The sequence below is a fragment of the Mesoplodon densirostris genome, chromosome 12 (genome assembly GCF_025265405.1).
Source record: "Mesoplodon densirostris isolate mMesDen1 chromosome 12, mMesDen1 primary haplotype, whole genome shotgun sequence".
In the NCBI taxonomy this organism is placed as follows: Eukaryota; Metazoa; Chordata; class Mammalia; order Artiodactyla; family Ziphiidae; genus Mesoplodon; species Mesoplodon densirostris.
Genome location: NC_082672.1, coordinates 40573433 through 40596862, shown reverse-complemented (window position 1 = coordinate 40596862; position 23430 = coordinate 40573433). Strand labels below are relative to the sequence as shown.

The 23430-nt window shown below is 38.4% G+C and overlaps 1 protein-coding gene and 1 non-coding gene across 2 annotated transcripts; both read left to right on the top strand.

Annotated features, from left to right (window-relative positions):
- The first annotated feature begins 656 nt into the window (after nt 1–656).
- Nucleotides 657–763, top strand: LOC132500443 (U6 spliceosomal RNA). Its single transcript, XR_009534035.1, has one exon. It is a non-coding gene; the product is annotated as a U6 spliceosomal RNA (small nuclear RNA).
- A 9338-nt stretch (nt 764–10101) lies between these two features.
- Nucleotides 10102–22379, top strand: GJA1 (gap junction protein alpha 1). The gene is made up of 2 exons (XM_060114882.1): nt 10102–10306; nt 19460–22379. Exon 2 carries the CDS (start codon nt 19476–19478, stop codon nt 20637–20639), a length of 1164 nt encoding a protein of 387 aa, XP_059970865.1. The 5' UTR covers nt 10102–10306; nt 19460–19475; the 3' UTR covers nt 20640–22379.
- The last annotated feature ends 1051 nt before the right edge of the window (nt 22380–23430 follow it).

Genomic DNA, 23430 nt, shown 5'->3' with positions numbered 1-23430 from the left:
GAGAAGAATAGGACCTACAACAACAAACCCATAGCAATTAAGAAAATGGTAATAGGAACATACATATCGATAATTACCTTAAACATGAATGGATTAAATGGCCCAACCAAAAGACACAGGCTCGCTGAATGGATACAAAAACAAGACCCATATATATGCTGTCTACAAGACACCCACTTCAGACCTAGGGACATATGCAGATGGAAAGTGAGGGGATGGAAAAATATATTCATGCAAATGGAAATCAAAAGAAAACTGAAGTAGCAATACTCATATCAGATAAAATAGACTTTAAAATAAAGAATGTTATGAGAGACAAGGAAGGACACTACATAATGATCAACGGATCAATCCAAGAAGAAGATACAACAATTGTTAATATATATACACCCAAAATAGGAGCACCTCAATACATAAGGCAAATGCTAACAGCTATAAATGACAAGTAGATGTCAATGAAATCTAGAAAGATTGCTATGTAACAAGGAACATAATCCCTTCTTCCTTTTTACCATGTCAATATGCTATCTCATTCAATCTTCATACTACTTAAATTAGGTAAGCATTATATATCTATTTAACAGACGATCAAACAGATATTCTGGGAAGTTAAGTATCTTGCCTGAAGTCACAGTACTAAATGATAAAACAGTCTAGTGCTCGCTTTGGCAGCACATACACTAAAATTGGAATGATACAGAGAAGATTAGCATGGCCCCTGCTCAAGGATGACACACAAATTCAAGAAGCGTTCCATTTTTTTTCCAGATTTTACTTTAAGTAAAATACAATCTGCAAATACAATCTGCAATAATAAATACATCTGCAACAGATGCTAAATATCATTAAATTATTATATAATTTAGACAATAAACATGGTCTATTTTTGCTTCTTTCCAATAGAATACATTTGATCACATTTTTTTATACAGCAGGTTATTATTAGTCATCAATTTTATACACATCAGTGTATACATATCAATCCCAATCTCCCAATTCATCACACCACCACCCCCCCACAGCTTTCCCACCTTGGTGTCCATACGTTTGTTCTCTACATATGTGTCTCAATTTCTGCCCTGCAAAAGTGACACGTGTCACTTACCTGACAAAGGACTCATAGAATAAATAAAGAACTCCTACAAAATGACAGACAACTCAAAAGACCTTTACTAGAATATTCAGAGGATTTTTACTTATAAAATCCTCAAATTGAAAATGACCCAAAAACCCATTAACAGTAGAAAAGATAAATAAATTGTGATATAGTCATACAAGGGGATAGTACACATCAATAATAACGAATGATCTATGACGGCCTGCAAGAATATGAATGAAAATGAAAGAAGGCAGACACAAATAAGTTAACACACTAGCATTATTTTTTTATTATTATTATTTTTTTTGCAGTACGCGGGCCTCTCACTGCTGTGGCCTCTCCCGTTGCGGAGCACAGGCTCTGGACGCGCAGGCTCAACGACCATGGCTCACGGGCCCAGCCGCTCCGCGGCATGTGGGATCTTCGCGGACCAGGGCACGAACCCGCGTCCTCTGAATCAGCAGGCGAACTCTCAACCACTGCGCCACCAGAGAAGCCCACTAGCATTATTTTACTAATCATAATAAAGTTTTTAATAATCCCCCCCAAAAAAACCAGACACACAAAATAGTACATTCTTTAAGATTCAACTTAATTATTAAAGAGAAGGGGAAAAATAGGAAAGAATTAATAGTGATTATGCTTATGGAGGAAGTATTAATGAAAGGAAAGGCCTTCAAGGAGAGCTACAGGGATGCTACTGATGTAATTTTCCATTTCTTGATATGACTGCTGGTTAAACAGGTGTATCTGATTTGCAAAAGTCCTCCAGACTTTACATTCAGGATATGTTCCCTCTTCTTTAAGTATGTTATACATCAAAAAGTTCATATAAAACAAAAGAGAGGCAGAGGGAATTATCCAAAGCAAAATTAACTAGCAAGTCAGTGGCAAAAGAGGAGTTTTAACTTCCAGCCTGGAATGCAGATCCTTTCACTCAGAGGCTAGGGACAGAGCGGGGGCTGGACAAAAAGGCCATTATCAGAAGGACCGTTTGGCCTGGGCCTCCTATTCAGGAAGGGCCCCAAATGTGAAGTTTTTATATCACTTCCAAATAAGTTTATACATATAGTTAGGAGATAAACTGACATTTTGAAGAGTATGTTCATCAAAAATCTTTAAACGTTACCAGCTCATCCTACCTTATGATAAACTATTAAGCAATTGTATACTGTTTTAGTAGATCCTGTAATTTATGATATGAATAGCAAAGTTATATATCTTTATGGGGGCTTATATTAAAGTTATTAACTAGTTAATTTAAATTTCAAAGTATATCAAGCATTTTATAATATGGCTTTGGCATGTCTTCATTTTTAAGGATATCGGAAGCCCCCCAAATGAATCTGACTTATTAGAATTTCCTGTACGTAAAACCACAAAAATATTAAAGAAATAATAGGGTTTCCATAAATGTTTCTTGAATCTGAATCCAAAATTGCAGTTTTTATTGCCTAATTAAGGTCCAAAATAAAGATTGATTCTATGTCCTATCTGGTTTAGTGGTCAATTCATTAAAAATTTCTGTTAAAGCTGGCTATAATTTAGAATTTAGTCTAAACACACAATATGCTATCTTTTTATGGATGAGTGTAATCGAAAAGTCTGATTCACAAACCTGTAGTCTTTTCCCCCAATGGATAAACTGTTTCATAAAAAGCCAAGAAAGTTACTGAAACTCTTTATATAGAAATCCATAAGAGGAGAATCATATCACTAAGCTATATCCATTGCCTCTATTAATGCTTTGGAATTTAAAACAAAAACAAAAAAAAACTTCTATTATCTATAATAATCAAAGCTTGATTTCTTTCACTTTCCACATGTTAATATTTTGAACTTTAATATTTAAAATCCATTCATACTTTATTCAAGAATGAAAATAAAAGAACTACTAAAATTATTGAGGGGAAATCAGTTATTGGAATGAATCCCATCCAATAGATTAAAAAAGTCACCTGAATCTTCCAAACACATCAAGTTTGCTGTTTTGACTGGAAATTTTATAAAACAGGATTGCCAGGAGAATACTGAACCCCAACTGTTGCTGATGCTTGCGAGATCAGAAGTTAGGTGATAACAACCTCCTATCGTTATTTCAACATGAGTGGCCCAAGGCCAGGAAAATGACAGGGATGCAGGGGTGGGCTGAAGAGGGTCAGCATGAAACATAAAGGAAAGCCCACTGAATATGAATCAATCTGAACTTCACATGATGTAGGATTCAAGTTACTTAAGAAGCAAATATTTAGAAAGCATTATGAAGCATTAAGAACACATATTAACTTCAAACAAAAAGCATTTAAAATAGCCATGCCATTTTTAGGGGTAGATATATAACGTCTTGAGATGGGGCCATTCAAATGTAAAATTGTTAAAATATCCCTATATGTTCTTAAGATGCTCCAATTCTTCTGGTATCTCCTTTCAACTCATGGCTTTTGCTTCCATCTCTTAACTCCAGGAAGCCAGGAGCTAATTCCATTTTCCAGTGTACTAAGTTGCACTATATAAGCAATACACAGTTTCCCTGTTTTATGGTGTCTGTAATTTACTTTTAAAAACTTCAGCAAAGATGCAGTACTACTATAAACGTGTGTTTTGGTTGGTTGCATACAGAGTTAGTTACATGTAGAGTATGGGTACTTAATCAAGAATTCATGGCTTGGCATGGGTGGCAAACATACATCAAAAATGCCACCTCAGAGAGGACTACAAGTGCTTCTGTATTCATGTCTTTGAAACACACCAGATATTTGCTAATTAGCATCCTGAATGTCAGATATGGATTTTTACTGATGAAATTAGTGATTTTTTAATTAGCATAATGGACAGTAGAAACAGGCTCTCCTTGGTGAAATGAGTGGTATTCAATTTACGTAGATTGGCTATAATCTAGAGACCTTTGCGTGAACAGAATTTAAGAAACTATTTACTTGACCCCCAAATGGTCATGTATCCAGTCATTGGTTGGGAGGATATCCAGTGGCTGAGTCTTTCTATTACAATCAAGTGCTGTTTCTGGAATATTGTCACTTCTGCTTTAAAAGAACTTTTCGGGCTTCCCTGGTAGCGCAGTGGTTAAGAATCCGCCTGCCAATGCAGGGGACACGGGTTCGATCCCTGGTCTGGGAAAATCCCACATGCCGTGGAGCAACTAAGCCCATGCGCCACAACTACTGAGCCTGTGCTCTAGAGCCCGCGAGCCACAACTACTGAGCCCACGTGCCACAACTACTGAAGACCGGGCTCCTAGAGCCCACGCTCTGCAACAAGAGAAGCCACCGCAATGAGAAGCCCGCACACTGCAATGAGTAGCCCCCACTCGCTGCAACCAGAGAAAGCCCCCAAGCAGCAACAAAGACCCAATGTAGCCAAAAATAAATAAATAAATGTATTTTTTTTTAAAAAAGAACTTTTCATGCAAGGGGGTAGTCTCAGCACCTAAAAAGAACAGAGAGTTGGGACTTTGTAGAGAATACAAAGCAAGTTGTATGAAATGTTTAGAGTCTGCTTACTAATAGGTGTTTATTAAATAAGTATCTAAATGTGAAGCCAAACTTGGTCTAAGGCTTGTTTTGTTTTGAGCAGGTACTGGTGTCATGCGGGAGTAGCTTTAATACACCTCAGTCTTTTGTGATGTGCACTGATAGGTGCCAAAAAGAACTAAAGGTCAGTTCTATCAAATTTAGGTGAGTTCACAGGCCCCTTGATTCATTTCTGCTCATTCCCATAAGAATTTATATCCTCAGTCTTTTCAAACTGTCTTTGTAAGTCACAATGGTAAACTAATTTGTTAATTTTTCTTTTACCCTTTCCAAGAATATACTTTCATCTCCATTTTCACCTTCTTAAAAACTCCAGTGTCTTAATCCAAAGGTGGAACTTAATGATGGAAAACCTAGCCTCCACAGGGAATGAGTAGGTTGATGGTTTTGGTCTGAAAGAGCTTTGCATGTCCTTAAGCTGTACTTCACTGGGTGATAATATTCTGACTTTATATTGAGCTGACCTTGGCCTCTAGTGTTTTGGTGTAGGTGACATGAATCTCCAAGAATTTAAAAAGTCACCTAAAACTTCCAGCAGATTGGACCTTGTTTTTATATCAGTAATCACTTTCCTGCATAACTAACAAACCCTCACTAGCATAGTTCCTGAGACATAAATATTTGCTGAATGAATTAATGTAAACATTCACAAGTGATCCAAAAAATTAACCATGCTTAGTAAAAAAGGTGGAAAAATTTAAAGTTAAAGTATTAAATAAATGGTTTACCAGTTACTTCTTCTGATGCTGATTTTTCACTCTGTACAGAAGGTGGCGCCAAAGACATATTTAACTACTGGCTGGGCGTCTTTCGCATTAAACAAAACAAAACAAAAAATTCTTCCCTTGACAAATACTTCGTGTGGAGCCTCACAGAAAAATTCACTTGGAAATAGGTGTAGGCTAGAGAATAAGTTCAGATTTTACCTAGGTTGAGACAAACTTTTATCCTCAAACCCCTCTCAAGGATGACAGAATGATAAATAAACGGCAAGCAAGTTTCAGTTAAGTGAATACTCTGGAGTTCCGAAGTAAATTGTCAGACCCCAGAAATATATATCTATTGAAAAAGGATTCTAGCACAAGTGGGTTATATGTTGGGAAATCTACACTATTCCAAAGGAAATATAGTTGACCAACAGTCATTTTAAGAACCCATTTTCTGACTGGTTTTACCAATTTGGGTAGAGTATTTCTGAATTTGCATACTTTTGGGGTTGCAAATTAACTTTTTCTCCTTCCTTACGGTCCAATAAACATTAGATAAAATGGAAAGTTGGTACCTGGTTAGAATTATTCTGATGTTAATGAAAGGAAATCCATAAGACAATGCCATCTTAATCCAATACAAAATCATCCTAGACCCTCCCAGTCTTTGATAATCCTTTTATTCTTCTACAGCTGCCTTTGGACTCCCACAGAGGTATTGCAAACTTCAACTCTGATCAACTTGTTCTAATCTGAGAGTCAGCTGATAACCTCATCTACTTTATTTGAGAAGTTACTTTTAAACCTTAGCTTTCTAAAGCACATACTCTCTACTTTAAAACATTTTTTTTTCCTTTATGGTCTTCATTCACTCTTGTTTGAAAGGAGTAACTGCCCTTTTTTCCAAAGTTAAGACTCCCCCCTGGGGCTTCCCTGGTGGCGCAGTGGTTGAGAATCTGCCTGCTAATGCAGGGGACACGGGTTCGAGCCCTGGTCTTGGAAGATCCCACATGCCACGGATCAACTAGGCCCTTGAGCCACAACTACTGAGCCTGCGCGTCTGGAGCCTGTGCTCCGCCACAAGAGAGGCCACGTCAGTGAGAGGCCTGCGCACCGTGATGAAGAGTGGCCCCCGCTTGCCACAACTAGAGAAAGCCCTCGCACAGAAACAAAGACCCAACACAGCCAAAAAATAAAAATAAACTAATTAAAAAGTCCAGTAGGTAATTTAAAAAAAAAAAAAAAAAGACTCCCCCAAGTACCAGGGTGATATTTTCCTTACAAATAAACCCACTTCCCTTTACCTGATTCTACCTTGCCTCTTTCTTCATTCTTTTTCTTTGCCTGTATTAAATGAGGAAATCCACTGAGGCTGTGTGAGTGCTGTCTTTTTGGCACACTGCCTACATACTATCTCAGTTATAATACCTGTGCCTGTGGTTTCAAATAGAAATTCTATGAGTAAAACCCCAAATCTCATAGCGATTTTAAACTGAACTCCACAGCCCATGTTTGAAACTGTCAGCCAGATATCTTCACCAAGATGTTTCAGTTCTTCATACCAAATTTTCCAAGTTGAAATCATTAAATACCTTTCAGCAAATCAGTTCCTCCTCCGAACTTCCTTTTTGTGTGTGTGTTAGTAACATTTTCCCAATCAAAACTCCAAAATCAGTTTCCACACTCCTCTCTTGTCCTCCCCATTCAATCTATCATCAAGTTCTGGTAAATCTACCTTCTTGTCCTTTCTTACTCCTAGTACTCTAGTTCAGGTTCTTATAACTAACTCACTCCTCTACCATTACAATAGTCTCCTTACTAATCTTCAATCTTTATCCATCAATTATTTTTTAACATCAATGCTACGCATTGAAGTGGAAGTAATCCATCAGAGTTTGTGTGAGGTAAGCACTCAAAATCCTTAAAAATTAATCCATTCATCTCTTAAAATTTCAAAAATTGCTATTTTGAAATAAAGGTAAAAATCAAAAAATGCATTTGGTTTTCATATTAAGAAATACTTTGCACGATTCTGAAAAATAGTCTGCTCTTCACTGTGCCAATAATGTGTGTTTCTCAATACACAGAGCAACATGGATAAAACGGAGTCCAAGGCCTGGCTCATGGTGGCACCTAAAGAAATTCTGTAGAGGACAGAACTCTAAGTGACTGTCCCTCATCTCTCAAAGTGCAGTGTTGCCTAGCACATCAGGCCACATCCATTTCTTCTGCATAGACCAGGCCTGGCAGTCAGAGAATATACAGTTCTGAAAAGTCAGTGTTTATATTAATGAAATGGCATTGGCATTTTTGAGAATATGAGAAAAACATTTTAAAAAACCTATTCCACAATTTTTGCAAAAGATTCCAATGGAGATAAGTTTCTAAGGTCAGATAAATGGGATACTTTAAAAAATGTATATTATTGGTCAAAATACAGCTCACCAGCATTGCTACAGTATGAAGTATAATAGGAGTTGCTGCTAGACATTTGGAGAAGCTTCGAGGGGTCCATGAAAGGTAACTGTTGTCAATGTTTCAACAAGGAAGCCATTCAGCAGCCCAGCTCTTCTTGAGCACTCTTACTCATAGGATCAAATCTTGGTGGCATTATTCCAAAAGAAGAGAAGATCACATAGAATGTCTTCATCTTTTATGAAAGATTTTGTGGAAATCACTTTAGAAATAAAAGATATAGTACAGTTCATATGTTAGGAGAACTTATTATTTAATTGCTGGCTAATGCTATGACTAATCTCTTTGGCTTAGAAAATGTTTCAAGCAATTTCCACGAGTAACTTACTTTGGTATAAAGAAGTTCTTTCTTTCTCTTTCCAGTTGGTCACATAAGCAATAGACTAAAAATAAAAGGTTCCAGAATACTTGGATAACAATTTCATTTTATACACCTAACAAAACAGAATTGGAAATAAACACAATTTTTAATTAAAAAAAAAAAACCCCTGTTATAGAATAGCCAATTGCAACTTTTCTTTCATGTAACTAATTCTGAATTAGCATTTTAGGAAATTTTTAAAACTAAAATGGATGATTTTGTAATAATTGTACTTGATAAATCCTTTTACAAAAGTAAACCAAATATTTACGTAAATTAAATGAAGCATAGACTTCTTTTTTTTTAAGGGGGAGGGAAAGCAGATTTTCTTAAAATAAAAAGAATAAATTATATTTTCGTGAATGTGTTCTGAATCAAAGGAAGTAATTTTTAGTTAGGACAAAACAATAAACTCATTTGAAGGAAAGGACAATGTAAATACAAGACCAAAACAATATTTATGGATTGCTGAGCATGAAAACTTGAAAGTCAGATTATAATTTCTATTTTTTTTCCCCTTCTTCAACATAAAGAAAAATATACCCTTAGAAATAACATAGCCCGCAAATAAGAGAGCAAAACTCTGTCTTAACACTACAACATTTCAAAAGGTGTTTTATTAATCATTTCAATGAACTGAAACTTAGGGAGAGGTATCTATCAGAAAACATTTGCCATCCTCTTCTTTTCTGATATCTGTACTACTGAGAAGAGTAAAGAGTATTAAGGCTGGATGAGGTTGCTTTGTTTCCAGAGAATAATGGCCAAGAGATTTCCCTGCCCAACCTCAGGAGCATCACTGAAGCCAGTTTATGGGAATTGTCCTACCACAGCCCTCTAGTATGGCATCTGGAGAGTCCTCAAAGGATCTACCCACTCTATGACTGAGGCCACATGACTCAGGCTATTACAAAACCTAATGCAGAGTGCTGAAGAGGGAGGACCATAGAAGTGGTGGAAAAGCACATAAAAATTATATGCAGACCTCTGCTGTCATCAGGCAGAAAACTATCCAGTGGGTTTTAGAGAGGGAGATGGTCTCAAGGAAGGTTGATAATTTCGGGACCCACTTAATGCCAACTTAACATATGAGTATTTCATAAAAATATCCTGACATTTCACTACAAAAGAGATTTCATTTTTAGTGAGTTGGCATGAATGGGGCTGAGATATTATAAATTTTCAGTTCCCTGGAGATCTGGCAGAGGTTAGATATCAAAATTTTCACAGTCAAAATGTGTTATATATTATACAGTTATAACTATTGCTACATAAAACTACATTGTTTTTGCTAAACTGCAGTAAAGAATAAAATTCAAAGCAGTCAAGGGGATGGAAGGTGGATTTGGGATGGGCATACCACCATAAAATGTTCATTTTTGAAATTTCTCTCTCCCATTTCCATTTCCTTTGTTCACTGTCCCTACTTAAACTAAGAGGAAAGGAATTAGCTCATCAAATGACTCACTCACAGGCACTTTTAACTTCACACATCTTGGCCAATAGGAAACAAGTATGCCTTGGCTATACTCTTTTCCACCACATTAACTTACTGTAATATTACAGTAAGTAAAATTTTAGAAAAGGTAGTAATATTCTAAAATACACTATTTTTTTTATCATCCCTGGACTTTTGGTGAAAAAAGCACTAACTAAAACCCATAATTGTTTTTGTAAGGAGCAGCTACAAGCAGTGGAACTCACGTCTCTAATGCTATTTCATTTCTCTAGTCAGCAGATTTAAAGTACAGCTTTCTCTGGGCTGGTTACTCCTCTTTGCTTCTTCTCCCCTACCCGTCCACATTCGCCGGCCTCCTCTCCACTCTCCTGCCCGCCTTTCCTCTTCCCCGCCCCTTTCTTCTAGTCCCTCCTCCTTGTTGAGTCAGTGGTTTGAAACTTTTAAAAGCTCTGTGCTCCAAGTAAGAAAAAAGCTTTTATGAGGTATCAGCACTTTTCTTTCATTAGGGGGAAGGAGTGAGGAAAGTACCAGATAGCTGAGGACTTTTAAACTTTAAATAGACAGGTCTGAGGGCCTGGACTTGTTTTTGCATTTGACTTCATCTTCTGAGGAGTTCAATCACTTGGCGTGCCTACTTCACTTCTTTCAAGAGAAAGGGTAAGTTTTTAAAAAGATCTTTACCTATTCCTTTCTTTTTCTACAAGAAAAACTTCTAAAGTTTTAAAATTTGTTAAATGTAGCTTTCACATGATATTGTAAAGGGAATGATGAACTTGAAAGTGTCTGTAGTTTTAAACTTAAAACTGAACTTACGGGATTTACTTTTTGACTGTTAAAAAGTTTTCTTTTAATAATGCAACAGGTAAATAAGATTCAGATCTTTCTGATTAGAATCAGAATATTAGAATAAAGTTACTGGATATTTGGTTCTCCATTTTAGAGGATAATTTTACTGTTTTGGGGTAATCAGTCATAGTCTAGGTGCTTTGTAACTTTGAGGGGGGCGGAGTTAGGGGGCCTAGGTTGGGGGTTTGACTGACAACAGCAGAAAAATCAAAGTGCAAATTTGCTTAACGTGCTTGCTATAGAATTCTACTCTTTGTACTTTTTCATATGGAAATCTTGATTGATGTTCTAGAGCCTTGCAAAGCAAACTTCGTAACAAAGTGCTTTGTTAAGACCTTGCTGCTTGATTTCCACGTGGTCCCTTCCTAGAATTTTACCCGGTAAACAAAAAGGTATAAAAATCAGAGCCGTAATATTGAGGTTCTTAAAGCAACAGTAAAGGGTTACTTTGTATTAGCAACCACTATGCAAAAATCTTGAGACCCTCAGGAGAGGGTAGTTCAGGAGGCAGTTCAGGAGGTGAAATCCCTTGAATGGGTGGTGGTTACTTAACAAAGCATTAACAGAGAGAGAACGGACGTTTAGAAGAGAGTATATCCCAGGGTGCATTTCCAAAACGGTCTCCTAAGACAGGGGCTCCTAGAAAGAATAGGAACGAAATTTCTTAAATCGGCGCCTTAGAGGGAGCTACCTCCCCCCAGCCCCACGACCCCGCCGCCTTCCGCTTGTCCGAACCTGTAGCAGACTTCAGAGCTCTTGGGCAACATTTTTGAGTTTGAGCCGCAGGGTGCGGTGCTGCCAGTAGGCAAAGATAACACTGATTTGTTATTTAAAAGGTCTCAATTTCTTACATGCTCTTATGGGTAACACACATTCTGTTAGCCAGAAATGCAACCGTGCGTTTTCGTGTCCGGTAGGGATTTTGTCTGTTCTAACTCCACAGACTCATTAGTTTAAATTCTTGGTGTGACCCTGCAGTTTGAAGTATTTGCACCAGAGAATGCTGAAAAGCAAATAAAAATGAAAGCTTTGCGGAACGAGGACGGGGGTCTGGGGCCGGGAGGGCTCGGGGCGCCTCCTGCCATCTTATCATCTGCCCGGCTCGCCCGGGGCTCCTGCACTGCCGAGCCTCCGCGCTTTGGAAACGTTTGCTGAGAAGTTTCCCTCAAATCCTCACGGTCAAACCCAGCGCAGGTCCGAGTTCCGCCACTGGAAAGGAAGGGGGAGGGGGAGAGAGGCGGGGGGGGGGGGATGGACTGTGGCCAAATGGTAAAAGAAGAGCAAGTGATTAATTGAATTAAATGTGTCAATCTAATTTCCTTTCCAAAACCCGCACCGGCAGTGTCCTTTTTTTTTTTTTTTTTTTTTTGAACTTGTTGAATCCTACTGTATAAAGCATAAGGAAATCTGAGTACCTTGGGAATCACGGTGCCTAAATGGCACTTGTAACTCTTCTGTAAGTTCTCAAAACTTCACAAGAATAGGGATGGGGTGGGGAGAGCGGAGGAAGCCCCATAATGAAATGAGTAAAGAGCTCATGACGTGTCCAGAAGCAGATCAGTACAGAATTCGGAAGCTCAAATCTTGAGTTCCCAGCAGCGGCTCGCCCACCCTTATCCTCTTGGCTGGCCATCCTGATGTTTACAGAGCATCTCTGATAAAGCTTATCAAAAGCTCTCCTTGACCAACCTCATCCTCACCCTAGGGTGTGCCTGTGTTTCTCTCCAGGAGTACAAAGTAGGGGTGGGAAGAGGAGAGCTATAAACTGTTAGAAAAATAGACGTGGCTTTATTTGGAGGTGGGTTTAATTTCTTCTGCTTCCCAAACCAAGCTGGTAATGAAAAGATACTTAATCTCACCCTCTGATAATTGGGCACACTTGAATTCAGTCTAAAATGCCTCAGGCAGTTTGAAGAGTAGATTATGAAAATTTTTTAAAAGCCTAATTTATACAAGGATTGCCAAGAATAAAATCCTGCAGTAATGCAGAGACCTCATTAAATTAACTCTGTCTCAAAGAATGAAAGAAGCCAAGTAGAAAACCCTTCAGGAGAAAGGGTAATTCTTCTACATAGGCCAGACTGCGATATTCTGTCCTAGCAGTGTGTATGTCTGGTGCTTTGTAGTTTCCAAAGTCAGTATAGTTATCACCTGTCCTTTGCCTGGAAAATGCAGTGGTAATGCTTTGATCCTACTCTCTTCACTGTTTAAATATGTTCCACATTTTTCTACTACCTTTTATAGTTTATCACTGCCGCCCCATCCACTCAATTCCTAGCCCTTTACAGTGTGATTCTTACATTGCTGACGCTGAGAAACACAGTTCCAAGCAAGCGTCTGAAAGGGTGTGTTTTCAGATATTGAGAGTTGTTTTGTTACTTACATGTTTCCAATTCCTGCCTAGAGAAGGATGGAAACCTCATATTACAGTGTGTTCCTTCATTTCTCTGATGATATCCAGAGGGGTAGCTTGGTATGAGCCTCAGAGCTTCTATGTATGATACTGAGGGAAGGGAATGATAGGGAAGTCACCAGTGATTAATACCTTTGACTCCACCTTTCCTGTTCTGATCTGACTTCCCTTCAAGATTCTTAATTGTTTGAATAGATTGTTGGAGCATATTCACACACGTTAAGTTAGTTCAGCTCTGGGGAGACAAGTTATTAATTATTAATTATCTAGAGTTTACCATTAATGTCAATATTCAGTATAGATAAGTCAAGTTTAAAAAACATCCCCAGAATTTCTCCTCAATGGGAGTCCCCCCACAACCTCCTTCGGGTAACTACCTAAATTCTCCACTTTGTCTCCACTTTGCCTGTCTAGATTCACCATTTGGCTATGTATGTACATACTGTCTTTTGCCAAAGTTAATCTTAACTTTCAATAACCTTCACATCCAAGTTTTCCTAGCTTTCTAAATCGTTTCTTAAAAATATGTGTTTTGGGACTTCCCTGGCGGTCCAGTGGTTAAGACTCCGCACTTCCACTTCAGGGGGCGTGGGTTTGATCCCTGGTCAGGGAACTAAGATCCCACATGCCACGCAGGACGACCAAAAAAAATGTGTTTTATGGAATGTTTAAAATTTACAGTAATATAGAAAATATATAGAGTTTTTTAGCAATTTCTGTAAGGCAGTTACATTCTATAGTATATGACTTTTTCCTTGATTTAGAGGAGATGCCTCCAAATAGAAACACAAAGACCCTCTTCATGGTCTTTTCTCCCTATTAATTGATAAAGGGTAAATTCCTCCTTCTCATAGATCTCTTTGAGGTTGCTAAAATAGCAATATTGTACTCATTACAGGAGCATCTAGAAAACTAATTTTGATTACCATTAGGAAAATGTTAATCACTTCTTAGTTGCTATTTTGCTAAAGAAAGTTAGAAAATAAGTGGGCTATATCTATATCTAAAAATCATTTAAAGAGTAATAGCTAAACCTTATTGAGCTTTTATTAAGAGCTTCATGTGCATGAGTTATTCATTCAATGCTCATTAAGGAAAATAGACTGTTCTTTTTCTTTTCTTTTCTTTTCTTTTTTTTTTTGCGGTACGCGGGCCTCTCACTGTTGTGGCCTCTCCTGTTGCGGAGCACAGGCTCCGGATGTGCAGGCTCAGCGTCCATGGCTCACGGGCCCAGCCGCTCCGCGGCATGTGGGATCCTCCCGGACTGGGGCACAAACCAGTGTCCCCTGCATCGGCAGGCGGACTCTCAACCATTGCGCCACCAGGGAAGCCATAGACTGTTCTTAATCAATACACTTGTGAGGGCTCTAAGAGTGTGTTTATATGATGACAAAATAACTAGGCTCTTCAATAAAAATGGTAAATTTGGAGGTGACATTTGGGGGAAGCACCAAAACTGATAGAAATAGCGTTATTTTAAAGTCCATCCAATCACAATCTAAGAACATGGCTTTTAGCCTGCAGCTTCTGACTTAGGCTCTTTCCTCTAGCACCCCTCAAGTGACCATTAGAAACTTCCGTTAGTAGGGGAGTTGAGTGGTAGCTATTGGACTAGGGAGGGGATTGTCTCTTTGGATGGAGTCCCTCACTCCTCAACTCCCGTCTCATCTCATTGTTCTGTGGAGGCTGATGTGTGCTGACTGGGTGATGAAAAAGGGTGAGGGCCAGGGAAAGAAAGCTTGTTAGTGTGTTCCCCATCCCATCTCCCTCAAAAAAGCAATGCCACACATCAGATACCTGCAGAAATGTAGCAGTATTTCAGTCTTTACATAGGAATCTAAGGCTAGTCAGGGAGCCATGAGACAGAATTTTAAACAGGACAGAGGTTTACACAGAATAGGTTTGATACATCACAGAGTTAGGCTAACTACCCAGGTATAATAAGGAAGCAAATGTTGTATATTACCTGATGAACTGGGAATATACATGTTCTATGGTACCTGATTCAAATCACTTAACTGCCTAACATACACTCAAAATATAGAGATGTTATATTAACCAGGGTTGATATCAGCTGTTACTCTTCCCTTCAGAGCCCCAATCTTACCCAGAGATTTATCATTCTTGAAATAAACACAAGTTTTAACAGGTTATTTCTTCTATTGCAAGACACTGTGGGGTCTCTTTCAGCGACAATTGAATTGTGTAGTCCAGTCAGAATTAGAATACTGCAGAATTGGACAGCACAAAGTTTTGTTTTGTTTTTTTTTTTGGTGTTGTTGTTTTAAAATCTTAACCTGTAAAACAGCATAATAGTGAAACTGCATAAATATCTATGATCCCTGGTGCAGTTCTGCAAGAATCCCAAATCACTATGACCTTGTGTAATAAATTCAAGACCTTGTTTAACAAATTCTTTGTTAAAGAGCCTGTTTTCTTAATTCAGTCATATTGCCTGTTCAGGAATCATTTAAAGTATGTTGTTTCAGATAGTTCTCTGTTACAGCAATTATCACTTGAAAATTTAATAGTCCGTGTAATATGAGATGCTGACGATACCACTTTTTTTTTTTTTACTGTGGAAGTCTTTTTTAAATTAATTTGAAACTTCAGAAGTTTGGGATATATAACTATAATTAAGAGAGTCCCAAGGAGATAGTAAACAAACAAGCAAAACTGGTGAAACCTGGTACCTTTCTTTGCACAAGCCGTTTTTAATTCATTCAATAGATATTCAATGTCTCTTAACTCTTTTAAGCACTGGAGATACAGCAGTGGACAAAAGAAACTCCCTCATGGAGCTCACATTCTAGCTGAGGAAAGCAGATAGTGATAAGTCCTTGTCATGGAGGCAGACAAACAATAAACAAGTAAATACATAATATGCCAAGTAGAGCTAAGGGCCATTAAAAAACAAAAACAGAACAAGGGGAGTAGCAAGTGACAGGCCTAGAGTGCTGGCTGATGAGGTGATACCAGAACAAGCCACGGGGATGGAACCGAGCTGATCAAGGCAGATCATCTTGTTAGTTTTTCAAGACTGACTGAGGAGAGTAGATTGGCGAGCAGGGTAACTAGGGTCTTGACATATAACCTGAAGAAAGGTGACAAGTAACCTGATGATGGCTGAGATCAGGCTAAGAGCAGGGGTGGTGGTGAGACTAATAGTCTGTTTTGGGGGGAAGATAAAGCCTATAGAATTTGCAGACAGATTGAATGTGGATTATGTTAATTATGTGTGGGTATGAATATTACCAAAAGCACATCTGGCTGTTGTAACTATAGAGGAATGGTCACAACTAAGCCCACTCAAAGACATTTACTGCAAGGGAGAGGGGTTCTTACAAAAATTAAAGAAAAACATTAGGAGAGTTTACAGTTTAGTTTTGGGGCTTATAGTTGTTTTTTGGGGGGCTGCACCCTAGGGCATGCCGGCTCCTCCTTCCCGAACCAGGGATTGAACCTGTGCCCCCTGCAGTGGAAGCTCGGAGTCTTAACCACTGGGCTACCAGGGAAGTCCCAAGGGGCTTATAATGTTTTGGTTTAGGATATTAGAAACACACACGGTACTTCCGCCCCTCCCCCCAAAAAATCCATTAAGTGGATTTTTATCAGGAAGCAATCCTATTTACCTTTATTTTATTTTAATTTCCCACTCTCAACTCATTACAGTGTCCCTTCTTGGGAAAATCTTTCAAATTGGAAGTAAAATATATTCTAATTCTCCTAATAATTATTAGAACATTAATGACACAGCAACGTGACTGTAGCTTTGGCACAGTGATTTGTTTATATGGCTCTGGAAAAGGGACAGTCAAAAGTAACTTAGAAGTTTTTTTTTTCATTTTGAATAAAGCATTTGAGTCCTTGTGCTCTTGGGGAGCAGCCGATGGAGTTGGAGGCACAAGGGGCTGTACAGTAAAGGGTAAGCTCAGTTCCCAGTTGCCCAGAGACCTCTGCTCCCCATACTAACCCTGCCCCCCATCCCCTCGGCCTTTTCAGACACTCAACCCCTTTCTGCTCTCCTGCCATTTCCCCACTCCTAAATATTTTGAACGAGAGATGAGACAGAGCACCAAAAATGTCATCATCAGCAGCATCTACATTTTTTACTTTGAATAATAATGAAACACTGACTAAAATGACAACTGCTCAGTGTACCTGAAGCACGTTAAGTTTTTCTTGAGCTCGATCATTGTGTCAATGTGAAGAGATGTGTGCAGTTTATCATTTTATACTTGATTGTTTTTGTCATTCATCCCCACCTCCACCCCCGCAAAATTGGAGTATTGAGCAAAAGCAGATGACACTGGCAAAATATTGTAATTCTCTACACAGAATCGGGACCAATTTACACATCATCACATCGAAACTGTCTACTGATAGAGCTTCAAGAATTCTGTTCTATTTGTTTGACCCTCACGGACTGTGCTTCTTCATTCCAGGTGTAGTGTCTTCTCCTAAATTGTAGTTTCTTTCTTTTGCATTCTCTCACATCAAACTGTCCGTCAAAGATAAATTACTGCCTCTCTTCCAGCTTTTCAAGCTTTTCCCGGGCTATTTAACTCTTTGTCAGTCCTACAAGCCTTTGTTCTTGTTTGACTGCTCTTTCCATACATCAATTTCACTTCACAATCTAAAATGGCCCTTCCTAGAGGGGAAGCTCCCTTTTTTATGACCACTGGCAGGGGGGCGTTATTTCCTGTAACTTGCCCACTCACCTCCAACCTTTACCACTCACCTCCAACCTTTACCCATCACCCACCCCCCTTTCTTTGGCACCAGTCTCTGGGCTGTCATCAAAATACCCACTGACTGCTACTTTAGATAGCTGATACAGTTTCAGTTTATGGATCAGCCATCTCTTCTTTGTTCCATCCAGGAAATCCCAGGCCAGGTTTCCAATTCATTTTTTTCTGGCCTCTATAGCCAGGAGGTACAGGCATTAGACAGAAAAGTAATATTGCTTGGTGGGGAAGAAAATTCCCATGGACCTCATTTACTTCCCACAAGGAGAAGATGGCTTATAGTTTAATACCAGGTGAAAAATTCTTTATATCCAGACAACAAACATATTTCTAGGAAGCCTATATAATTCTACTTTTAGTTATACTATTTAAACTTCAATAAGCTCCTGAAAAGTCTTTGCTTTGCTTGTTTTTAATTATTAAATAATCTTTGACTGCTTCATCCTATTCTGAACCCTCCAATTACTCTCTGCTGAAAATTAGACTATATTCTCTCTGGCTGCCACATGCAATGTTATTCATTTTTTACCAGATTTCAGCCCCCGCTAAGATTGTATATATTAAAGCACGGAAACATTTCTAACGTTAACCCAGCTTTGCTATAATTTTAAGACCAGTGTCGTGCATTGGGAAGCCTTGGTCTTGGGATTGAAAGTCTTTTCCTGGCTCCACGGATAGCTGAATATTTCCTATATACTTAAGACCTCACTTTTCATCAGTTAAAAGGACTATTTGCATTAGAAGAATAAATTGAACTAAATAACCTCTGGAATTCCTGTCATACCTATAGATGAGGCTATTTCTCATCCCCAATAATGGGGAAGTCCTAGGCTTGAGATATCTAGGTATTGATAGGAAGTTAAATAGAGTGCGTGGGGTGAGGGCCCAAAGCCCAGTAAAGGAACTTACTTGTACAGCAATCCAAAGATTAAAACCAATCATTTTTACTAGAGATAACACTAAAGTTGTCTTTTTATTTCTCAGGCTATAATTAGTATTGAGGTCAATTGAACTCTTACTTGAAATGTGATGTGCATATAGTCTTGTTTTTTGAAAGTAGGTTTCTGCATCTAGTGACACAGTGTGTCAGAATGGTGTGTTTCAGTACAACGTATTTTCCTCTGGGCAGAAGACAGACTTCTGAACCACATAAGTCACTGCTTAAGAAGAAACAGAGAAGTATAAATGACTACACTGTAGAGTATGCACAAATGACGCTTGAATTACCAAGGAGAAACATTTCAGGATACAATTAGGAATAAAGTACTATATGTAATAGGAATGAGGTTTGAAAACAGGTTGCATGCATATGCATGGGTATGGGTGTTCTTACCTCAATTCTTAGGTACCCATGCTTTTTGAATACCACATATCAGCATTTTGCTTGGGTGTGCATGCAGACACAGACCTATCAGGTAAGAACAGTCCTCTAATTGGACCATCCAGAGGGATAAAATAAGCAGAGACACTTAGTGCAGAAAACTTCTCAAGTCACGTGGTAAGACAGTGGTTGAGCAAGTAATACATCTTCGCAAGGTTAAGATCGTAATGTACTCTGCACATAGGCTCTGCTGTTTCTAAGATTTAGCATATCTCAAGAAAATTTGAGAGCTCTTTTCAGGGGAAAATGGGAGAGTTTGCACTTGTGGGTTTTTTTTTTTTTGTTTATTTGTTTGTTTATTTTTGAAGAGTGCTAGAAAGATAGGAGATCTTTTACAGTACTTTGACTGCTGGCTGAAAGAAACTGTATATTAAACTAACAATCTGTGGTCTATGATCATTTAGTTGTCTTTTTCTTTTCAGGTGGTGCCCAGGCAACATGGGTGACTGGAGTGCCTTAGGCAAACTCCTTGACAAGGTTCAAGCCTATTCTACCGCTGGAGGGAAGGTGTGGCTGTCAGTCCTTTTCATTTTCCGAATCCTGCTACTGGGGACAGCAGTTGAGTCAGCCTGGGGTGATGAGCAGTCTGCCTTTCGTTGTAACACTCAACAACCTGGTTGTGAAAATGTCTGTTATGACAAATCTTTCCCAATCTCTCATGTGCGTTTCTGGGTCCTGCAGATCATATTTGTGTCTGTTCCCACACTCTTGTACCTGGCTCATGTGTTCTACGTGATGCGAAAGGAAGAGAAACTGAACAAGAAAGAGGAGGAACTCAAAGCTGCCCAAACTGATGATATCAATGTGGATCAATCAATGGTATCAATGCACTTGAAGCAGATTGAAATAAAGAAGTTCAAGTATGGCATTGAAGAGCATGGCAAGGTGAAAATGCGAGGGGGCTTGCTGCGAACCTACATCATCAGTATCCTCTTCAAGTCTGTCTTTGAGGTAGCCTTCTTGCTGATCCAGTGGTACATCTATGGATTCAGTTTGAGTGCTGTTTACACTTGTAAAAGAGACCCCTGCCCGCATCAGGTGGACTGCTTCCTTTCTCGTCCCACAGAGAAAACCATCTTCATCATCTTCATGCTGGTCGTGTCTTTGGTGTCTCTTGGCTTGAACATCATCGAACTCTTCTATGTCTTCTTCAAGGGTGTTAAGGATCGCGTGAAGGGAAAGAGCGATCCTTACCACACTTCCACCAGCCCACTGAGCACCTCCAAAGACTGTGGATCTCCAAAATATGCTTATTTCAATGGCTGCTCCTCCCCATCCGCTCCCCTCTCACCCATGTCTCCTCCCGGGTACAAGCTGGTTACTGGAGACAGAAACAATTCTTCCTGCCGCAATTACAACAAACAAGCAAGTGAGCAAAACTGGGCTAATTACAGTGCAGAACAAAATCGAATGGGGCAGGCAGGGAGCACCATCTCTAACTCCCACGCACAGCCTTTTGATTTCCCTGATGACCACCAGAATTCTAAAAAGCTCGATGCTGGCCATGAACTACAACCTCTAGCCGTTGTGGACCAGCGACCTTCCAGCAGAGCCAGCAGTCGTGCCAGCAGCCGACCTCGGGCTGATGACCTAGAGATCTAGGTCCAGTCTTGAGAGCATAAAGATTCCACTCAATTGTGGAGAAGAAAAAGGTGCTATAGAAAGTGCACCTTAGGTGTTCATTTTTTTCCAGTGGAGGTGGTACTCAACAGCCTTGTCACGAGGCTTAGAAAACACAAAGACATTAGAATACCTGGTTCACTGGGGGTGTTAGGGATAGGCAGGTGGAGAGGGAAGGGATGAGGGAGGTACATGTTGGTATTTAATGTAGTTCATTCAAAGAACTTAAATTTTAAATAAGAGTTGCATTAGGTGATCCATAGTTAAGGGCGTTTTCTTCCCCACACACCCCTAAGAATACTTCTGTGTATGTGAAAGAGTGGGTGGGTGATATTTTTGGTTAAATACTTTTTTTTTTTTACCAAGAAACTGAAATAACTTTGGCCAGGAGAAAATACTTCCTGAACATCCTACTTCTCTTTGTCAAGAAGAAGACAGAGGATTGTCCTCATGTCCCTGCTAAAACATTCCATTGTTAAAATTTGCACTTTGAAGGTAAGCTTTCTAGGCCTGACCCTCCAGGTGTCAATGGACTTGTGCTACTATATTTTTTATTTTTGGTATCAGTTAAAAGTTCAGACACGGCCCACAGAAGAAGACTTTCCATGCATTTGCAAATCTCAGCCAGTTATACGTATATTCTTTTTTACATCCACGTTATTATTACCATCACTTTGCATCATTCCTCAACTACTATTCACATTCATTTAATGATTTCTGTAGACATTTAAAAAACAACTGGGATATCACTTACCACTTTTTGAGTTAAAGTCAGGGAAGCAAGCCATGCTCAATGTTTAACAATCACTTGTATGTGAATGTGTGTGGAAGAGTGTGTTTTATTTGTCATGTATTGGTACAAGCAGATGCAGTATAAACTCACAAACACAGATTTGAAAATAATGCACACATGGTGTTCAAATTTGAACCTTTCTCATGGATTTTGTGGTGTGGGCCAATATGGTGTTTACATTATATAATTCCTGCTGTGCAAGTAAAGCACATTTTTTTTCCCCTAAAATGTTTTTTCTCCATGTATCCTATTATGGATACTGGTTTTGTTAATTATGATTCTTTTTTTTTCCTTTTTTCTTTTTTTTAGAATATAGCAGTAATGCTATTGCTGAAATGAATGATTTTCTTTTTCTGAAATATAATCATTGATGCTTGAATGATAGAATTTTAGTACTGTAAACAGGCTTTAGTACTTAATGTGAGAGACTTAGAAAAAATGCTTAGAGTGGACTATTAAGTGTGCCTAAATGAATTTTGCAGTAACTGGTATTCTTGGTTTTGTCCTACTTATGCACATTAATTCAGAAGTTTTATTCTATCATGAGTTTGACAGTCTTTTGGAGTAACCAGCAACTTTGATGTTTGCACTAAGATTTTATTTGGAATGCAAGAGAGGTTGAAAGAAGTTTCAGTAGTACACATGTAACTAATTTATTTGAAATCTATCCTAAAGAAGTCTACCAGTTTCTTCAAATGTCTTTTTAAAATTCATCACGGATGATTAGTGAAAATGCAGAATATCATACTTTTCTTCTTGCATGTCAACTACATAAGCAGTTTTGTACAATGAGAAATACTAACTTGTTTGACATTCCATGTTAAACTACTGTCATGTTCAGCTTCATTGCATGTAATGTAGACCTAGTCCATCTGATCATGTGTTCTGGAGAGTGTTCTTTATTCAATAAAGTTTTAATTTAGTATAAAGATAGCCTTTATATACCGTGTGATTTTTTGGAACTTTTATTGCATCAATTCACAATTATCAAAGACATTTCCATTGGTTATGAGGATATGGGCAAATAAGATTCACAAGATTCCAGAATCTTTAAAAGGACAGTATTTATTATTAGCTAGATTCAGTGCAATGTTGATTAACATATTTGGATATTTATTCAACAAAGAAGATAAAGTATTAGAGTGTTGAATTTGGAATATAAAGTTAATGAGATGTGTGATAGTCTAAAGTAGGTAATTTAGTAGATCCATACATGACAGAAGTAAGCATAAAAAGATGAGGATGCTAAAATTTTAAAACGATAGGGTCTCCCAGATCTAAAAGAATAAGAGCAGTGTTGGTTTGAGTATGGTTATGCTGTGTGACAAAAGAATGAAATAGATCTATGATTCTATTATTCCAAGACATTGTGAAAACACAGAAAATACGATTTTTAAAATTCTTAACACCCAAGGAAAATTGAACCATTCATAGGGACAAGAACAATTCTGGGCAACTGATAGTATTGCTGTAATTTAAAATATAAAATGTGTTAGCACTTTTAAGTCACACTTCAACAAAGTTTTTTTTTTTTTTTTCCCACACCATGTGGCATTTGGGATCTTAGTTCCCAGACCAGGGATCAAACCCATGCCCCCTGCAGTGGAAGCATGGAGTCTTAACCACTGACTGCCAGGGGAGTCCCAAAAGCTTTTTAACTTACTAAAATTGTTAACATGAACACATCACAAAGCAAACTAGTAAATGCCTGGAACATAAAAATATTACTAGTTTAGAAATAACCTAGTTCAGTTCGGTGGCTTCTTTTTTTTTTTTTTTTTAAGTAATGAACAAATATTACGGGATGTGCCTAAAGTTAAAGGATTGTCTACTAACCAGTTTCTGAGTCAATATAATTGGTAGTATCAACGTGTCTTCAAGTATTACCATTTGTCTGGCTGAGAATCTGAAGGGAGAGGCAAGTTTTCTCTGTGCATGTATGTGTTTGCATTTACTATGGGGAATAGAGAAATGTGGTTT